General features: G+C 44.0%; 2 protein-coding genes across 2 annotated transcripts; both read left to right on the top strand.

Moving 5' to 3' along the window:
* Positions 1-15,214: 15,214 nt before the first annotated feature.
* LOC107189041 (isocitrate dehydrogenase [NAD] subunit beta, mitochondrial) lies at positions 15,215-17,667 on the top strand. The gene is made up of 6 exons (XM_015577474.1): positions 15,215-15,356; positions 15,791-15,850; positions 16,120-16,329; positions 16,415-16,806; positions 16,897-17,086; positions 17,173-17,667. Exons 1-6 carry the CDS (start codon positions 15,315-15,317, stop codon positions 17,401-17,403), a joined length of 1,125 nt encoding a protein of 374 aa, XP_015432960.1. The 5' UTR covers positions 15,215-15,314; the 3' UTR covers positions 17,404-17,667.
* Positions 17,668-18,064: 397 nt separating this feature from the next.
* Positions 18,065-19,156, top strand: LOC107189031 (vesicle transport protein SEC20). Its single transcript, XM_015577463.1, has 3 exons — positions 18,065-18,185; positions 18,462-18,876; positions 18,962-19,156. The coding sequence occupies exons 1-3, from the start codon at positions 18,105-18,107 to the stop codon at positions 19,147-19,149; spliced, it is 684 nt and encodes a 227-aa protein (XP_015432949.1). The 5' UTR covers positions 18,065-18,104; the 3' UTR covers positions 19,150-19,156.
* The last annotated feature ends 5 nt before the right edge of the window (positions 19,157-19,161 follow it).

Below are 19,161 nucleotides of genomic sequence, written 5' to 3'. Positions count from 1 at the left end.
TAGAACAATAACGAGTCCCCGGAACCGGTCGATAAATCTCGAGGGCTCCCGTCGATCGTGTGTGCGGCGCGTCGCTTGCGAATCGCCGAGCCGAAGGAAAAAGGAAGGACGAGAAGGAGGAAAAGAAGAGCCAGATCGGCGGCGGCCGTGCGCCCGAAGAAAAAGAAATAGAGACGCGTCGACGCATTCTTCGCGTGACGGGACGCGTTAATATCGATCGGACAATCGGGCCCCGGATCTGCCAAGAAATGACGTATCGTCGAACGCAGCGGGCCTGCCGATTCGCGGAGCTGGCAGAAAAAAAATTTACGAGGCGGGGCCCCGGCGCTTCGGTGGCCACCGCGCGCCACGGTCGCGTTTGCTTCTGGCCGGGCGGCGCGAGCGAACCGATCTCGCCGGAAAGATTGCGCTTCTTGTTCGTTCGCCTCGCGCGTGCCGCGACGCGTCGTCGATCTCGTCTGTCGAACATCGACCGAACGGACGAACCCGACGAGACGCGCTCCGTGTCACACACGGAGTGGAAACAGACGTCTTCGTTTGGCTCCCGAGACAGCGCGCATGACGTCGCAACTACTGTTCGAAAGGCACGCCTTGGTTGTTCCTCGTTTCGATGGGAACACGGTCTGCGAGTTCGATAAAAATGTCCCCACGCGTACGGGAATCGATCAAAGGTTTTGTTCTCCGTCACCTGGATCCCATTTTATCCTCCGTCCGAAATACATACCCTGGCCCTCGAATCGAACGTTCTCCACGTTAATTTCGCGCGCCACGATCTTTCTGTATTGATCGATGATCCGTACTTTTTGGACCACCCCGTGTAGCCGTTCTACTTCCCCCCCCCCCCTCTTCAGGGCGGCACGGAGTTCTTCTCCGTTTCCCTCCACGACCTTTCTTGCTCCCTCGGCTCCGTACGTCGTCCGTTTCCCTACGGGCGAACCCTGGAGGGGAAAGAAAAAAAAACGTAACGAATGCTGTGGGCGCGCATTAATAAATCGGCGTGGACGAACGGGGCGTAGATCATCGTGTCGCGGGCCCACGATCCACGCGGGGATCCATGCGAGGTTTCGGTTCGGTGCAGAGGGGGAAGAGTGGGGGGGGGGGGATGGTGAGGATGAAGATCGAAGAAGGAACGGTCGGAGGGGGAGAGGGATGGACCGGGCCACTATCTCTCTCTCCTCTTCTCCTCTTAATTGCTCCGATTAATTAGCCACCACGGTTTCGCTAGAGCTAATGGCCGGTCGTACGTTTCCCCGTGGCCCCGCGGACACGCGGATATATACGTTTTAATAACGTTGCGTTAATCACGCGACACGCGAAGCGAATCGGCGAATCGCCACGCTGAAACGGGCCTCCAGGGCTTCTTGGACTTGTTTCGCCCTGTTTCGCGATCCACGACGATTGCTCGTTGACCGGTATCGTACTTTTGACCATCTGTTTTATACGTAACAAACGACAGTCCCGTTGTACGTTTCCTGTTACGACGATCAAAATTTAGTTCGCTAGATCGTGGGGGGAAAAAACGTCGATTTCACATACATCGATCCGTCGGTGCTGACCGCCTTCGTGCCCCTTACAAAACGTTGGATCACGTGGATCGTGATCACGCGGCCGATCGAGCCACCCAGGATCGATCCATTAGCGCTCCGCGGGATGCGTTCCTCCGCCGTCATCGATATCTACGATTCCCACAGTGGATCCGTCGAAAGGGTCAAAGACTTCCAAGCCTCCGTTCGTTCGGTTAGGATCGAGGTTCATTTTCTCGGGCGGGAGCAGCTCTTCTTCGCGGTCAACAGATCGATCGCAATATCTCTATCCCTCTTCTGCTCCCGTCGGTTCGAGGAACATGCTTATTTAGAAATTCATTTTGTAGGGGGCCGAAAATAAAAGGATGGTCATAAACGAAAGAAAATAATAATTTATTAAACGATACGTTTCGAACTGCTCTAATGTATGCCCATAGACGAGATATAAGAATAGACCGGCGTATGTCTCACAATTTGGCGAGTATTCGCTTCGAAACACCGCTAGAGTCGCGGCCGAACATCGGTTCCCAGAAGCTCGGCTGACGCGCAACCGTGATTCACCGCCGGTCTCGGTTCGGTCGCGCGCGTCATTTCCGCAAATCGTTCGCACGGCCCCCCCGGCCGTTTACGAGACCGAGAGTCACCTTGACGAGTCATCTTCGTTAATGGAAATAAATGAGCGTCGCCCGTTTGATCGCGACCCGTCGGGATTCGGCCAGACGACCGTAAAGACGAATCGAAGCGGCGTTCTAAACCGGCCGGAAGTTGACCGAAAGAAACCGCAAACACCGTTTTCGAACGTAACGACGTATGGACAAACCGACGCGTGACGAGTTCGTCGGCAAGACCGAGGAAAAAACGGGGAAATCGTTGCTGCGAAATCACGAAACGTGAACACAATCAGAAGTACCGCGTGGAATCCGATGAACAAATAGGTTCTTCGATTACGATTCTTCTCCGTAGCCGTGAACATACGTGTCGATCGGTCCTTTGACCACCCGTGCGCGAAGAAGAAGCCAATGACCCCTCCCCATTCGATCGTGTTCTCGATTCGAGCCGCGGATCGAAATTTACTTCCCACCATTTTTGGTTTGATCGTGGTTTGCTCGTAATCACGGCAGAGAATACCAAAGTGTTATTTCTATATGAACATATTTTCTTATAAAACATTATTTCTATGTACATAGTTATTATTATTATTAGGTTAAATACCAATGTATTGTTTATATCTATTTTATTCTTATTCTTATTATTGTTATATCTCACCCAAACCCCATTCGATGATTTGTATTAGTGTGCCGTAACGTTTTAATCACATATATTGTAAAAAAGTGTTTTCACCCGTACGAATTAAATCAAATTAAATTAAATTTCGAGGAATCAATTTATCGAGTGGTTTTAGAAGAATGGTCGACCGGGTCGGCGTTTTACCACCCGGCCGTTTACTCGCGCTCCTCTCCTGTCCGCGACGAATCGACGACCCTTGACGGTAGGTAAGAGCAAAATCACGGGGATATGGCATCTTCCCAGAGACCAAGACGTAGGTACACCTATTCTCGGGGGATAATTAGGCGAGCCTGTTGTAATTTCGGCGCGAACAAACCGCGCGAAACGACGCTCCACGGGTGGTTTCACCGGCGAGCCTCGAAACCCATGCAGAATCGCTAATAATCGACAGATCTCGCTGGTGGGTGGCCTCGAGAAAGAAGAAGAGAAAAAAAAAAAAAAGAAAACAGCTCCGATGGTTCGTGAAAATCCGACTAGGAACAGCTTGCGTCCCGAACGGACGCGTTTGGCGAGTCACGAAAATCATCGTAGAAGAAGGTGATGTTAGAGGAACGAGGAAAATAGAAACGTCCAGAGAGAGAGAGCCCGTTTTGTTGGAAGCTGGTGAGCATCGACGAATTACTTCGAAGGCGACACGGATCCATGGGGACGAATTCCGAATTAGCTATCCTCGGTGATTTTCCATCGTCGAGGGTCTTCTCGTAACGGTAAGGATACGCGTACACGTTGCTCCACCTTCGTGGCGTGCCTACAAATATTTTTTGAATTTGTCATAGCCAGGTGAGAGAGGATAGAGCGACTCTTTTAGCCAGCGCGCGGGCCAGTCAACCCTAGTCGTCCCGGATGCACGCCAGTTAAGACTCGGTCAAAGGGGAATTGGCCCTTCTTAAACTCGAGACCCGGTGACACCCACGACTCGGAACCCCGTCGTGTCCACCTACCTGACCATGAATGGGCGCATGAACTAGTTGTCTCGTTCGTGTCGTCTCGGTGACAGTTTTAACGGGTCCATTCATTGGCGCACTCGAATCTAGAAGACGGACGAACGAAGTGAGCGAAACAGAGAGGAAAAGAGGGGACGGAAGAGAAGGTAAGAGAAGCCCTTAGGCCTTATTCGATTCTCCGGATCCTCGAGTCGAAGCTACCGGAATCCTCTGCGGGACGATCGATCGGTTTCCCATCGTTTTCTCTCACAAAGTATTCGGGTATAAAGTATCCAATTTCGGTAAATTAATCGATCGTCCGTGGACATAATTTATCGTAGCTAGAGCCTATAGCCTCGAGGTAGTATCCCCGAGTGTGGTCCGACCGTGGAAACCGTTCGGCTCCACGGCGACACGACGATAAATTAATAGCGAAACGACGTTGACGAGGGACGATAAGAATCGACGCTTCGTCCCATCGGCACGCAAACGAGCCGGTGGCACACATGCATATTTCCCGCAAAATAAGCCCGTAGGGAGTGGGACGCGATCGGACACGGGCGACGTTTCTCGCAGTCCCACTGGGTGAACGGGTCCAGAACGAAGAAATCGGCAAGCGCGCCACCGACGGAGACGGTCGCGGGAGGAGCAACGGGAATCGAACGAGGACCGAATGAAACGCGAAGGAGGAGAAGGAGGAGAGAGAGAGAGAGAGTAGACGAACACGGATCCCTCCGTGGAGGAGCACGACATTCCAGGTGCGCTGTAACCAATTTGTGAGCCGGACGATAGTGACAAATACACGATATTGCCATAACGTATCGCCGAGACACGACTATCGTTCGAATTAATAGTCAACGCCGCTGACTAATAGCCTCGTTAATTAACGATCCGCGGGGCCAGATTAGCCTAATCCGGCTTAATTTAGTGATCGTACCGTCGCTCTGCTATCCACCTACCTGTCTACGAGCTCCGGAGTAGCCCATTCCTTCCGTGCAGGTAAATCTCTGCGTTTCTTTCCCTCGCTCTCTCCTCCTCCTCCTCCTCCTTTTCCTCCCTCCACCAAAAGACACGTCTATCCCAGACCGAATCTACGAAGTCGAGGATGACTACAATCAACTTTCGTGCCGATCACCGATCCTTCCGACATACTAGCGACGATCGTCTCCTCTCTTAACGCGACGCGACGTCCTCGAGATTGTGAAATCGAGACGCCCTAGAACCTCCGTAGCCCGGAGAACCGAATGGAATCCCAGTGAAAACAAAGAAGGCGAGAGATCGTTGCTCGCTCCCTCGCTACGGGCCCCGAGTTCCCATCCGATAAAACGTTGGACGCCATCGGCCGACGTTTTTCCACCGCTCTGCGCGCGGACCATCTCCCCAGTCGACCTTATCTTCCGGAATACGATTAATACGAATCGTTAACGATCCAGAGGATCGAACCGAACAGGAAAAGGGGCGGGGGGGATGCTGAAGGGCAAGGAAGGAGAGAAGAACGCGCCATAGAAAGGATCGGGGGGCACCGAAGGTGAACGCGAGCTCCTGCTGAAGCGTCAACAGGTTGGTACGGAAAGTGGCACCCCTCGAGTCGATTCGAAGGGTTCGCACAACTCCCTCGAGGAGGCTCGAGCCCGGCTTATACGTCCAGCCCGGAGTTGTTTAAGCGGTTGTACAAATAGAATACAAAGCACCGTGCAAACAACGGCTAAAAGGTTTGAGTTGTAACGCGCTCGAACGCTCTTCACGCAGGCAAACAGTTATCGGGACTGTCGCGATCCGGGCCCTCGTCTTTGCCTCCGGACCGCGCGCACTCTTTGCCCCATTCGGCGTCCCCCGCGACCATGTTCCGCCGCCGTCGCTGCTATTCACCTCCAACCGGCTACTATAAATCCCTGTTTGCTTTTTCCTCTGCGTAGATACCGTCGAACCCGTGGAAAATAATTTTCTAAACGCCGAGTGTACGATGGAACGACTGGAAAATGCGGAAACGATTACGGATACCGATACCTCGAACCTTGACGTGTATTTCGGAATCGTAACGACGATTGGTCGAACGCCCCGGGGCGCATAAAAGAAGGAATATACCGCGGGGAATAGAGGGGTGTGGAGGACAGGTATCGGGGGGGGGGGGTGGGGATCGAAAATGATCTCGAAGCCGGGGGCCCGTGGCAAAACGCGCGCGTCCGTGTTCCATTATCGCCTAATTGGATGAAGATGCACATCCTTTTGTCCCTGGCGAGTAGAGCCACGAGCTCGAAGTCTTAGCCGCTTACAGGTGATTCCTCGTCCTTTAGTGGGCATTAGGCCGATCCAGGGAGGTAACGACGGAGTCGCGTTTAATTGTTTCGCTCGGAGATAATTGGGGAGGGCAGTGCCTCTGCCGATTGCCCGTTAAGATGACTTAAGCATTCGCGGTGGTTTAAGTGCTCCATTGTTGCACGATATCTTTGAAGCGACGGCTCGGCAGAGGGCGGAGGCGCCCCTTTAAGTAAGAGTTAATCGGCCCACCAACCCCTCCCCCGTCTATGCCTGTCCTAAAGTCTTCGTTAAGGTCCCCCGTTCGTCGTCTTCTGCTTCTGTCTCGTGGGATCGGTATTGGGACTCGATCTCTCTCTGCTTCCTCACGAATTCCGCGCGCTCCTTTCGGTCCCAGGCTTTCTTCGACTGCCGGAAATTTCGATCCGCGACGAGAGACATGACCGGAGGTAGCTACCGTCACAAACTCGGCTTCCGCTAGGGGAAAAATCGGCGTTGGTGAAAAGGCCTTTCGCGCTTTGTAAATTTATTTCGAGTACTGAAATAAATATTCGTGTCAATGTTAATTTAATATACATTTCAGTCACCCCCGAGATTAAATGATAGAAGCCAATTTCCTTGCACCACTTTTTCCTTTAGTGGAAGCCAAGTTTGCTCGTCGATGTACATGTATCGGATCGATTGGTCCCTGGATAACGGATTCGAGAAAATCGTCGAACGAACGCGCGTTTCAACAGGTCACGATCGCGCGACCCTCTCTTCGGAAACACGGCGTGACCGATCGATTCGAGATCGATCGTACCACACCGGACAAATTGGAGAGGCGAAATGTTGTGACAGAGTTTCTTAATCGATCCAGTCCCGATACGGACTCGACGATCTGTAGGACCGTGAGATCGATTCGAATGGCTCGATACGCGTCGATTCCCCTTTTCGCCTGCAGCGTATATAATATAGCCGGGACACCGTGTTGGTCGTCCATCGATCATCCACCCGGTACCGATCCCACGATCGTCCTTCCTTCGTATACCTTGTCCCTCGATGCGTCCTGAACTACACTCGCGCGAATAAGTACCCTCGCGAGTAAACTCGGCTTCCACTAAGGGAAAAACTGACGTGGAGAAACGACCCCTACCATTTGGTATCAGAAATTATTTAACTTAATGTTAAATTAATGTTCGATTTAATATTCATCTCAGTATTTGAAATAAATTTACTGAATGGTAGAAGGCCTTTCTCTTACGACACGTTTTCCCCTAGTGGAATCCGAGTTTGGAATAAACTAGTAACATCTTCTGATATCTGAATATATTGTGTTTTCATATTTTATAATTCTATAAAACATAATTAAACGCATCGAAACAATCTATAATTTACATATGTAGGACGTAATTCAAGCATGCTAAAATGACTGCCAGTCGATCCCCCTTTCCCCACCTTGTGTCTAGACCTCCGTGCCAAAGAGTCTACTTTATGCACTGTCCTTCAGGTCTATGGCACAGACATTGTCTAATCACCCGCGGTATATTCAATGTTTGATCGTCGTTGCTCCTACTGTTCGCGTAAACGTTACTGGAAATACCTTGTACAATGTTTACGTTGCACGCGAGCTGTAATGGAGAATCGTCGGAGGAGCGGGCTGTTTGCGTCCACGGTAAACGTCTACGTTACGTATATTAATACTAGAGGAGTAGGTTTCACCGTTAAAAAGATTAGACGCGACCGTCATAGTTTTTATTGCATCCTCGGCCCTCCGTGAAAGGGGATATATATAGAGAGAGAGGCTTCGGCCCTTCCGCCGCGAATGTCTTCGATTTGCCTAAGCAAACGGAAGGGCCATAAACGCGTGCTTGGCCCGTTCGACCCGACATTAGCATCGCTATCGAGGAACCATCGGCCTGTGTGATTGCTTAATCCTGCGTAGCGCGGTCGAGCGCTCGTCCTGGGAACGAAATCCGGGCTTTCCAGTTGTTGCTCTCGCTCGTTCTATCCAATCCTCTTCCTCACTTGCCGCCGAAAATTTATCCGCGATCTCTCAATTTCTAGTTGCCAGTCCCCTGTCCGCGTATCTCATCGTCTCTTGAACGCATCGTGGTACCACTGACGAGGTATAAGAATAGAGCTTTCATGTTATGGGAGTTGGTGGCTTATTGTAGTACCGACACCTTGAAAAGCTTATGATTTTAATGACCTCTACGTTTTGAGAACGGTGAATCTGCGATGGGTAGTGACACTAAAATGGAAATGGGGTATGTAACCCCAGAGAAGTGGGATGCAAAAATACATTGGATGAAATGTCTACTCCTGTACCTCGTCTGTGATGGTACCTTCATTTTCCCTCGTTGCCACCGATTCTATCGCAATAGCTGCAACGTCTTCCAACGTCTCTAGTCATTACAGTAAAGGTTTATGGATTTTCGGGGTACACCGAAAGATCGTTAAAGTTATTTTCGGTATTTCAAGGCGTTGATTACTGGTGGAATTTAAAGAGGACCTCCTCCACCTTCCGGTAAATATTTGCCAGCAACGTGGCCGGAAAAACCGCACAGCCGTTCGTTCGTTCTCTCGGTTTCTCGAGGCCCCTGCACATGAGCGCACCGCAAATATCAATCTTTCCAGGGAAATAGCTCGATTTTTCGCCGAAACGACCGAAGACTATCTTTAGACTATCTTGGGTAGAAACGTACGATCGTAACGGTGATCGTTGGAAGAACGAAACACCTTTTGAAATCGCCTGGAATGTCAAACAATGGAAACGCTACACTTGTAACGACGCGTTCCGTGGCACAGCGACATTTCGTTTCGTTCTACACAGGTGCCCCGAAGCAAAGCATACAGATACGCGCACGTATCCGATAATATTTGACTTGAACGAAAGAAAAGGAGGCGCGTCTGGTTTGTTCCTGCTCGGCCTCAAACAGAGAATAGCTCCGCGGTCCTTGCGTCTTATCTTAATTCCCAGACAAAGGAAACGTCAGGAGATGAGGCACGAATTCCTTATCTGATCCTCTTGTCGCGTCTTGGCCGGTGTTCGGGCCACCCTCGACTCGCTACCGTGTTATTCTTTCAACCTTGCCACCCTATTTCACGGATCCAGGCTGGCTACCGTTCCTCTGAAACGTTCGACGATTCAGATTTGTTAAACTGTGTCAAAACGATCGCCCGATAGGATAATAGACGCGCTCGTTCTGAATTTGCATACAGACAGGAGCGTCTGTTTCTGCTCGATGTCGAATCCCGACGTGAAAAACGTCGTACTGTTCTAAACAGATTCGTTCCATTGTTTGCTCTCAATTTTGTTACATGTCTCCCTTCTTCGCAACCGATCGTACCTTTAACATTATAATTTCGCTTCCCTTTAGACTTTAGAGCTACGAAAATACTGGAGTAGTCATTCGCACGCCCTCCTTCCCTGGTACGCGACTCAAGAGAAAGCAGTTTACCTTGTTGACAGTTAACAGAGCAACTTTCCGGGGGTTCTGTGATCCCACGATCTCAGCACACGGGATCTCTAGCGCCTCCACCGGGGGTTCTATGACCCCACCGATCTCACCGCACGGGACCTTGGGCGCTCCCACCCGGGGCTCTATGACCCCACGCTCCCACCACACGGGGTCACTGGCGCCACCCGTGGCAATTCGCGCAAACTGCTAGCCAAATCATGCCGACAAGTGAGTGAAAATTCCTAGTGATGGAAAAATGGAAATATCTCAGTAATTAAGCTTTCAAAATGAACGCCGTTAGTCTCAAATTATTCCTGAGGGCTTAATCCATGGACCCAATAGTGCAGAACCCCTGAATAAGTACAATTAGTTATGCCTGTATTACCGTAGCCCCTTATGGGGCGGCAACCCTAATTGCAAAAGATTTCGATCGCATTTACACCGCTAAACGGGCATGATTCTTCTTCATTTTGCATTAGATACGACGTTTAAAGAACGTAGATTACTATTCTGTAACGGCTGGACACCAGTAATTACAAGAACATTGTTAAAATAGGATTTGTTTGCACGGGTTGACACTGTATCTCGTCATGCGTACCCCGGTTAGTTCACTTTGAACTACTCTTCCAACGTTATGCTGACGGTTCGCGTGTTGACCAAGCATTCAGATTGAAGCTTAAAGAACATAGATTAATCCCCTGTCATTGATAATAACAATAAACAACCAGAACACTGTCAAAATCGCATTTAATCGCGGATTACCACTATTTTTTTGACCCGTGGCGCCACCCGTGGCAATTCGCTCAAACTGCTAGCCAAATCATACCGACAGGTGAGTGAAAATTCCTAGTGACGGAAAAATGCGAATATCTCAGTAATTCAGCGTTCAAAATGAACGTCATTAGTCTCAAATTGTTCCTGAGGGTTTAACGCATCGACTCAATCCTGCAGAACCCCAGGACTAGTAAAATTATTTATGCCTATATTAACGTTGACCCTTATGGAGCGACAACCCTGTTTGTACAGATTTCTATCGGATTTACACAGCTAAACGGGCATCATTCTTCTTCGTCTTGCATTAGATACAACGTTTAAAGAACGCAGATTAATACTCTCCAGCGGCTGGGTACCAGTAATTACAAAACATTGATAAAATCTCAATTGTTTGCAACGGTTGACACTGTAGCTCGTCATCCGTACGCCGGTTAGCACACTTTGGACAACTCTTCCAACGTTATGCTGAGAGCTCTCGTCTTGTCCCAGCATTCAGTTTGAAGCTGAAGGAACGTAGATTAATCCACTGTTATTGATAATAACAATAAACGACCAGAACACTGTTAAAATCGCATTTAATCGCGGAGTACCACTATTTTTTTGAACGGTGGCGCCATCCGTGGCGAATCGCTGAAACTGCTAGTCAATTATATGGCTACCAGTTTCAGCGATTCGCCACGGATGGCGCCACCGGTCAAAAAATAGTGGTACTCCGCGATTAAATGCGATTTTAACAGTGTTCTGGTCGTTTATTGTTATTATCAATAACAGTGGATTAATCTACGTTCCTTCAGCTTCAAACTGAATGCTGGGACAAGACGAGAGCTGTCAGCATAACGTTGGAAGAGTTGTCCAAAGTGTGCTAACCGGCGTACGGATGACGAGCTACAGTGTCAACCGTTGCAAACAATTGAGATTTTATCAATGTTTTGTAATTACTGGTACCCAGCCGCTGGAGAGTATTAATCTGCGTTCTTTAAACGTTGTATCTAATGCAAGACGAAGAAGAATGATGCCCGTTTAGCTGTGTAAATCCGATAGAAATCTGTACAAACAGGGTTGTCGCTCCATAAGGGTCAACGTTAATACAGGCATAAATAATTTTACTAGTCCTGGGGTTCTGCAGTATTGAGTCGATGCGTTAAACCCTCAGGAACAATTTGAGACTAATGACGTTCATTTTGAACACTGAATTACTGAGATATTCGCATTTTTCCGTCACTAGGAATTTTCACTCACCTGTCGGTATGATTTGGCTAGCAGTTTGAGCGAATTGCCACGGGTGGCGCCACGGGTCAAAAAAATAGTGGTAATCCGCGATTAAATGCGATTTTGACAGTGTTCTGGTTGTTTATTGTTATTATCAATGACAGGGGATTAATCTATGTTCTTTAAGCTTCAATCTGAATGCTTGGTCAACACGCGAACCGTCAGCATAACGTTGGAAGAGTGGTCCAAAGTGAACTAACCGGGGTACGCATGACGAGATACAGTGTCAACCGTTGCAAGCAAATCCTATTTTAACAATGTTCTTGTAATTACTGGTGTCCAGCCGTTACAGAATAGTAATCTACGTTCTTTAAACGTCGTGTCTAATGCAAAATGAAGAAGAATCATGCCCGTTTAGCGGTGTAAATGCGATCGAAATCTTTTGCAATTAGTCCTGAGGGACAATATGAGACTAATGACGTTCATTTTGAGCGCTTAATTATTGAGATATTTGCATTTTGCCATCACTAGAAATTTCCATGTTTTAATGCGTGACGAAGAAAAATGATGCCCGTTCTCACAAGTACTAGTTTCTAACTTCGTTTATGAAAATACAAATTCCTAAATATTCTCGCGCCACACGTCTAGGGCAGTTCTGTCCTGATCTTACGCACAAAACGTAATTAAAATCATTTTAAAAAAATAATTAATATTTCATATTTCTCATAAATACTAAGACGGGGTTGTTGTTTAATAATTTATGATAAAATACAAGTTATTCATTTATAAAGCTTCATTACAAGATCCACTAAATAATTTTCTATAACATTCAAAGTTCTAGACATTTTTAGAACACTGAATCTCATATCGATTTCTAAAATAATCCTAGTTCGATGTAATATAGAACGTTATTTTATGAGATAGATTCGAAGTTCGCAGCCATTAGCTCGATATTGTCATCAGTTTACAGTATTTTACCGATGATAATACCGATTCCCAGGCCTCACCACGAGGAGGTTGCTGCGAGTGGAGGCCCAAGGCAGGTAGATGGAATCACAAGTTCTACATCTTCCCACCTTTCACAATAAACCTTATAAATAACTTAAATCTTAACTATCTAATACTATCGGTACTAAAATCCCTCGGCGGATGACTTCTTTCTTGAGCCTAAACCTATAAAAAACTAAGTTCCCTCGTCGGTTGTCTTCGTTCTTCAGCTTAGAACTAATATTATCTTAATATTCTAATTAATACGAATTAATGCTAGTAATACGAAATAACAAATTTAACGCAATGTAGTCGCTAATACTCAAACGAAAGAGATAGACGGAATGGAAAAAGTTCCATCGATCATTTCGTTTACGCACCTAATATACCAAGCCAAAAATTAATTCTACGATGAACCACGTTAAACTACAGTATGAACAAGTATCGCGATGAAAGTGTTGTCGCCAGAACCTGGTTTAAGAAAATAGGAAAGACGGGCGCAACCTCGCAAACCCGAATCCATCTCTCACTTTCCAGGCCCTTTGGGCTGGTCACCTACGTACCAGACCCGAGCACAGGTCATGACCAAGTATGGTAGTGCAAGCGAGATCCCCTGTAAAACAGAGTCCTTTTACGGAGCAGACTCCCGACTACTCCGTAGGCGGGTACGTTGTACCCAGGCGCGCACGAGCCTTTACTCCAAATCCTACTTACCAGGCAAAGACTAAACACGTCCGATATCTGGCTTCTCAATAGAAACCAGAGGGATCGGCAAACAGTCTTAGTGCACAGGCCCACTGCCCGTACCATAATAGGTACAGACCCACTGCCCATACCCCAAGTCTGTGTAGAGAAATCAACGAGCAAAATGAATTAATAATAACTTGGTATGCACAATGGCTGATCACAATTTAAGTCTATTAATAGATAGACTAAAATTAATAATAAACGATGTGATGATGAATATGAATATAACAATGAATATCGAATTATGATTTAAGTTTAACTTACAGTAACTTAACGCAGTGGTAGACGCACGCTTTGAAGATGTAGACGTTGATCGATGTCTTCTTTCGATGGAATAACTGTTTGGAAAAATATTTTTCATTATACAATACACATAGAATACATAATATGCACAGTAAATAAATCACAGTAAATAAGAAAATAAATATCGAAGCCAATGGTTCTCGAACATCTGTAACATACAAGGAATTAGTAACAAGAGAGGGGACACAACAATATGCACAGTATATAGATTAGTAACATGCACAGTAAATAAATAAATAATATGCACAGTAAATAAATCACATTAAATGAATCACAGTACATAAGAAGATAAATATCGAAGCCAATGGTTCTCGAACATCTGTAACATACAAGGGATTAGTAACAAGAGAGGGGACACAACAATATGCACAGTAAATAAATTGATGGTTGTCGAATGCCTGCAACAAACAATGGGTTAGTAACAAGAGAAAGGACGAGTATGAGACGCGCGACCACCCTCCGCGACGGTTCACGAGAAAGTGAGGAAGCAAGCACAGACCTGCACGGGATGGTACGACCTTGGTACACGGCGTACACGGCTAAGTCAATAAACTGGGTGACGCAACTCACTAGCGCGTTGGATCGACGGAGAGCACCGATACTCGGCACGCTCTACCGTACTCTCTCGCTCGCACACCTCCCTCCCATAGACCACCGAAATTCCTCGGCACCCGTCAACACCGACGGAGAGCACCGATACCGCGGTTCGCTCCACCGCTCTCGCTCGCACGCCGTGACGTCACCGATTCCCGGAATCCCGCGGCCACCAGATAGCTCATTACGGTAAGTCTTCCGGCAAGGGAAATTCTCGGAAACGGTTCAAGATTAGAAACTAAAATTTTACACAATTTAGTTTCGTGTGGTTATCAACAAATGCTGCAAATTCGAAAAAAATCGGTCATTAAAATCGCAGTTCTGTGCGTTTCGACGTGGAATGGCTCGTTAATACCCGTTTTCAGGATGCTACAAAGATATGCAATATACATATATCATGGAATTATTAGTAATAAAATAAAAATAAACCTCCGAAGTAATTATCGTTCACTTTTGACAAGACAAGACTAACAATAACAATTCATTCATCACCAGTTATAAACACCTGTGTATGACAAAATGATCGCGTAGTTCGTTTCAAAATTGGCTGCAGACAAAAAAATGTTCCATAATGTCAATAATATTGATTTCCCCCCATGGTAGGAGTTGGACTAGTTGAGTTACATAGTAACTTTAACCGTTAAAAATGTTGTAAACTTAACCGTTATCATAACGTAGAGGGCAGCAGAAAATCCCTGACTTTTTACACTATCGGTATTTCAGAACATGAGACCGAAGTCCCATAAGATGATAGGTCTATCCTATACCTAGTCGGTGCTACTACGCAGGTCGATACTCACCATTCGATACGAGTACTTTTGTTCGATACCTAATTGGTATCGCAACCGCAGGAATCGATACCAAAAGTACGCGGTATCGAAACAACAGTATCGAGTAATGTACTCGTATTTACTTGTATCGATTCATCCCTCGATGTACGTCATCATCAACATATGTTTAGCGCTATGCGCGCTATGCATCGAAAGAATACGAAGTAAACCCAGATATAGGCAACAGGGCCGTGTTCGTGAAAGTATATATGAACATTATTCATTATCATTTTAAAAACATTTACATTAAAGCATCAATTTGAATATTAAATGAATTGTAGTCGCTTTTTATTATTTATATAACATAATGAAAATGAGATTTCAAGGAATTAGAAGTCGATATGAATCTCCCCTTGTTTCCAAATTTGATACGCTACTGGTACGCAAGTGCGAAAGTGAGAACGACACTACTGGGGTAATTGGGTCCATCGTTGAAAAATGGCTTTACTCGCGAGAAACGTCTGCAAAGTATTTTCGCAGGTAATGTACATTCAACAGAAATGGAAAAAATTTTGTTCATCCTATATTCCATCCGATTGAAATATTATTACTGTGTATCCAGCAATTAGTTTAATCAGATGATATATAAAAACGAGGAAAGCGCCAATGATCATCACAAGGACATTGCACACGAAATAACTTTTCTCTTAAAGATGCATGAAAATTTTCTTATTTAACGATACAAGATACATGAAATAATAAATCGATATTTTGGTTTTCTGTAATAAATTGTATAGGCATACAAACCCTCGAAATGCAATTAATAGAATCAATAAAATGATCGGCAGTGATTGTGTTATCCAATCGTTATAAATATAGCTTCTTAATACAGTACAAATAATTCGATTGTATATTTCCAAAAGTCGTGAAGAATTAAATTCGTGAAATAATGTTTGGCACATTTTTATTTACAGACTACCCAAAAGGGAGCTATTAGGGCATTACATGTAGGAGCAGTACGACAACAAGACACAGTATGTATTTGATTTTTAAAGGAAAATCTAGATATCTTGTCCAAACAAATTATTCATAATTTTATATGCTATATGTCTGTTTATAATATTCATATCACAATATTATATGCAAACTGAGGAATGTTGTCATGTGATGTCATTTGTATAAACTAACTGCAAAGTTTATAGTGGAAGTAAAAGGCATATTTCAGGATACCTCACTCTTTACTTTAACATAAACTTTCTTCTATAAGTGCTCATTGTATAAATTATCAATTTGTTTCTTTTAGGCAATTGAACAAGAAGGAAAGATAAAATGTACCCTTATACCAGGAGATGGTGTTGGACCAGAGCTAGTGGTTTCAGTTCAGAGTGTATTTAAAGCAGCCAATATACCGGTTGAATTTGAACCATATTTTCTTTCTGAAGTAAACCCAACTTTAAGTGCACCACTTGAACAAGTATCCAATAGCATTGCAAGAAACCGAGTATGCTTGAAGGTACTATCATATGCAATAATTAAATGACAATATGTTTTATTAATATTATATAGATTAGTATTAAATAATAACTATTATTTGATAGGGAATTCTAGCAACACCAGACCACTCCATGACTGGAGAGCTCCAAACATTGAACATGAAATTACGTAAAAGTTTAGACTTATACTCCAATGTAGTACATGTAAAATCTTTGCCTGGAGTTAAATGTCGTCATAAGAATGTGGACTGTATTATCATTAGAGAACAAACAGAAGGAGAATATTCTGCATTAGAGCATGAGTCTGTAAAGGGAGTGGTAGAATGTTTGAAAATAGTGACTGCGACTAAAAGTCAAAGAATTGCAAAGTTTGCATTTGATTATGCTGTCAAGCATAATCGTAAGAAGGTTACATGTGTTCACAAAGCCAATATCATGAAACTTGGTGATGGTCTCTTCTTAAAGTCGTGCCAAGAAATAGCCAAACTGTATCCTAGGTAATTTGAATTTCATTTTCACTTTTGTACTTTTTTATATTTAACATATCTGTTGGTGGATAACAATTATATACTTTGATGTAATTTCAGGGTTACATTTGAAACAATGATTGTTGATAACTGTACAATGCAGATGGTGTCCAATCCACACCAATTTGATGTAATGGTATTACCAAACTTGTATGGTAATATTGTTGATAATCTTGCATCTGGACTGGTTGGTGGTGCTGGTGTAGTCGCAGGTGCCAGTTATAGTCCTGAGTGTGTTGTCTTTGAACCGGTAAGATTAACACACTTGACACGTGAACATTTAATAATTGACTTCAAATTTATATGGAACATAATAAAAAGTAGTCTGCAATTTAGGGTGCAAGGCACACGTATTCGGAGGCTGTTGGCAAAAATGTTGCAAACCCCACTGCTATGCTTTTGTGCGCTGTAAAACTTCTGCGTCACGTTAATTTGAAACGTTATGCTGAACAAATTAAGGACGCGTTGAACCATGTCTTGAACGACGGAAAAGTATTGACAAAAGATCTAGGCGGACAAAGTTCTACAACAGACTTCACGAACGCTGTAATACATCATCTTCGTTAAGTAATTACTGTTGTATGGTCTCTGTTAATATTAAAGAGACTTATGTAACATAGAATGTTATAGAATAGGCACACTGTGCTCCTCACACGTTATCGAAAACAGTTGAAATGATCATTCGAATTGTACAGTATTATTTCAACGCAGACTGTACCTAACTTATCTGTTTTAAATCAACGTTATGATGATAGAATTCTATTTAAGACGATTATATTCTGTGAATAGAATTGTGTATTCAATCTTCTGTGACGTCTTATTTATAACTGAAATTATACGTGTCAGAAAATATTCTGTCAGTTGTATGATAACAGTGTAATACTCAAATTGTACATTAATAAATTGTATTACCTCAGACTCATCTAACTGTACCTACTTAGCTTAAGTTATATGAAGTGTTCAGTACCAATATGATTCACCTTTCTAATCGCAAAAATAAATGTTTTAATACAGTATATGTATATTCCATTGGTTTCATAAATGTTCAACTATAATATGATAATAATAGAAGGACCTTTTACAGATATTGTATATAAATGTTAGTTGACAACTCACACAGAATTCACATCATTTGAAACTTTTGTTCCCGTTTTATATATGACGTGGCAATTGTAACGCACTAAATATTAATTACTTATTGCCACGTTCCATTTTTACTTATGACAGAATAGGGTACACAAACGAACTGTCAAAGCACACGTGCACCGATGGACACCAAGGATTACGAATTGGAGCTAATACGTCAAGATATTGTAAAAAACCATCTTCAACTTACGGCTTTAATTCAAGTAATTATTATTTAAAACAAAACATTTTCTTAATAACAAACTCGAATGTAACCTCGCATTCCAATACTAACAAACATGTATTTTTGACCGCACATTATAAATAATATATAGTTTAATTATTGAATTATTATTTTCACGTTTAATAAATAGCCCAATATAGAAAAATGTCATGTTACTAATGTTTTTATTGTAGTAATAGTTCTAACCTTGTACAAATATGCAAAAAGTAATATTTATTTTAATGTTTTTGTTTTACTAATTGATATCATTTTTTAGGATATACAACAATGTACTGGTCCTCTAGAGCTGCTAATGGAATTGAATGCAGAAGGCAGGGCAAAGTTAGAAACTCTACAATCATCCATATCCAAGCTAGAGTCAGTAGCAGAAAGAGAGCTCGTGGAGAAAAAAAGAATAGAATTACAAGTAGAAATAGACACTTATAAGGAGCAGTCTAAAACTTCCTTGGCTGCATTTCGTAAAGCCAATGTCATTAGCATGTGTGTGATAGATAAACTATCCAAGGAGGAACTATTGTCAATGCCTGAAGAACATCAAGCTGCTGTTCGTAGAAGACACGATAAACGAAGTTTGGCAAACACATCCAATCAGCTTTCTGACAAACTCTTAAGTATATCTAGACACTTGGCTGAAACAACTCAAAGAAGTGCAAACACATTGGATACATTAAGTACATTAATCCTTTTTACATGGATTGGTTCGATATACTTGTGATAAAATGTGATTTATGTAATTTGAACTTTTGTATGTTACAGTAACTTCATCTGATAAGGTGTCTAGTACTAAAGGTGAATTGGAACATCAGCAACAAGTGATAGTTCAATCGGGAAAACTCTTAGGCAAATACGGTAGAAGAGAAGTTACGGACAAAGCTTTATTAGCACTAGCATTTGCATTTTTCCTAGCCTGCGTCTTCTACATTTTACAGAAGAGATTGTTTTAGAAGTACAAAACT

Source organism: Dufourea novaeangliae, unplaced genomic scaffold (assembly GCF_001272555.1).
Source record: "Dufourea novaeangliae isolate 0120121106 unplaced genomic scaffold, ASM127255v1 scaffold125, whole genome shotgun sequence".
Taxonomy (NCBI): domain Eukaryota; kingdom Metazoa; phylum Arthropoda; class Insecta; order Hymenoptera; family Halictidae; genus Dufourea; species Dufourea novaeangliae.
Note: the sequence above shows the minus strand (reverse complement) of the source record. Positions and strands in the feature narration are given on the sequence as shown.

What these genes read in the sequence shown, in the direction of transcription:
- LOC107189041 (XM_015577474.1), top strand. Translation starts at nt 15,315, where the DNA reads ATGGCTTTACTCGCGAGAAACGTCTGCAAAGTATTTTCGCAG. An exon ending in TCTGCAAAGTATTTTCGCAG is followed by an intron (nt 15,357 to 15,790) that starts GTAATGTACATT and finishes TTTTATTTACAG; the next exon opens with ACTACCCAAAAGGGAGCTAT. An exon ending in CAGTACGACAACAAGACACA is followed by an intron (nt 15,851 to 16,119) that starts GTATGTATTTGA and finishes TGTTTCTTTTAG; the next exon opens with GCAATTGAACAAGAAGGAAA.
- LOC107189031 (XM_015577463.1), top strand. Translation starts at nt 18,105, where the DNA reads ATGGACACCAAGGATTACGAATTGGAGCTAATACGTCAAGATATTGTA. An exon ending in AACTTACGGCTTTAATTCAA is followed by an intron (nt 18,186 to 18,461) that starts GTAATTATTATT and finishes ATCATTTTTTAG; the next exon opens with GATATACAACAATGTACTGG. An exon ending in AAACACATTGGATACATTAA is followed by an intron (nt 18,877 to 18,961) that starts GTACATTAATCC and finishes TGTATGTTACAG; the next exon opens with TAACTTCATCTGATAAGGTG.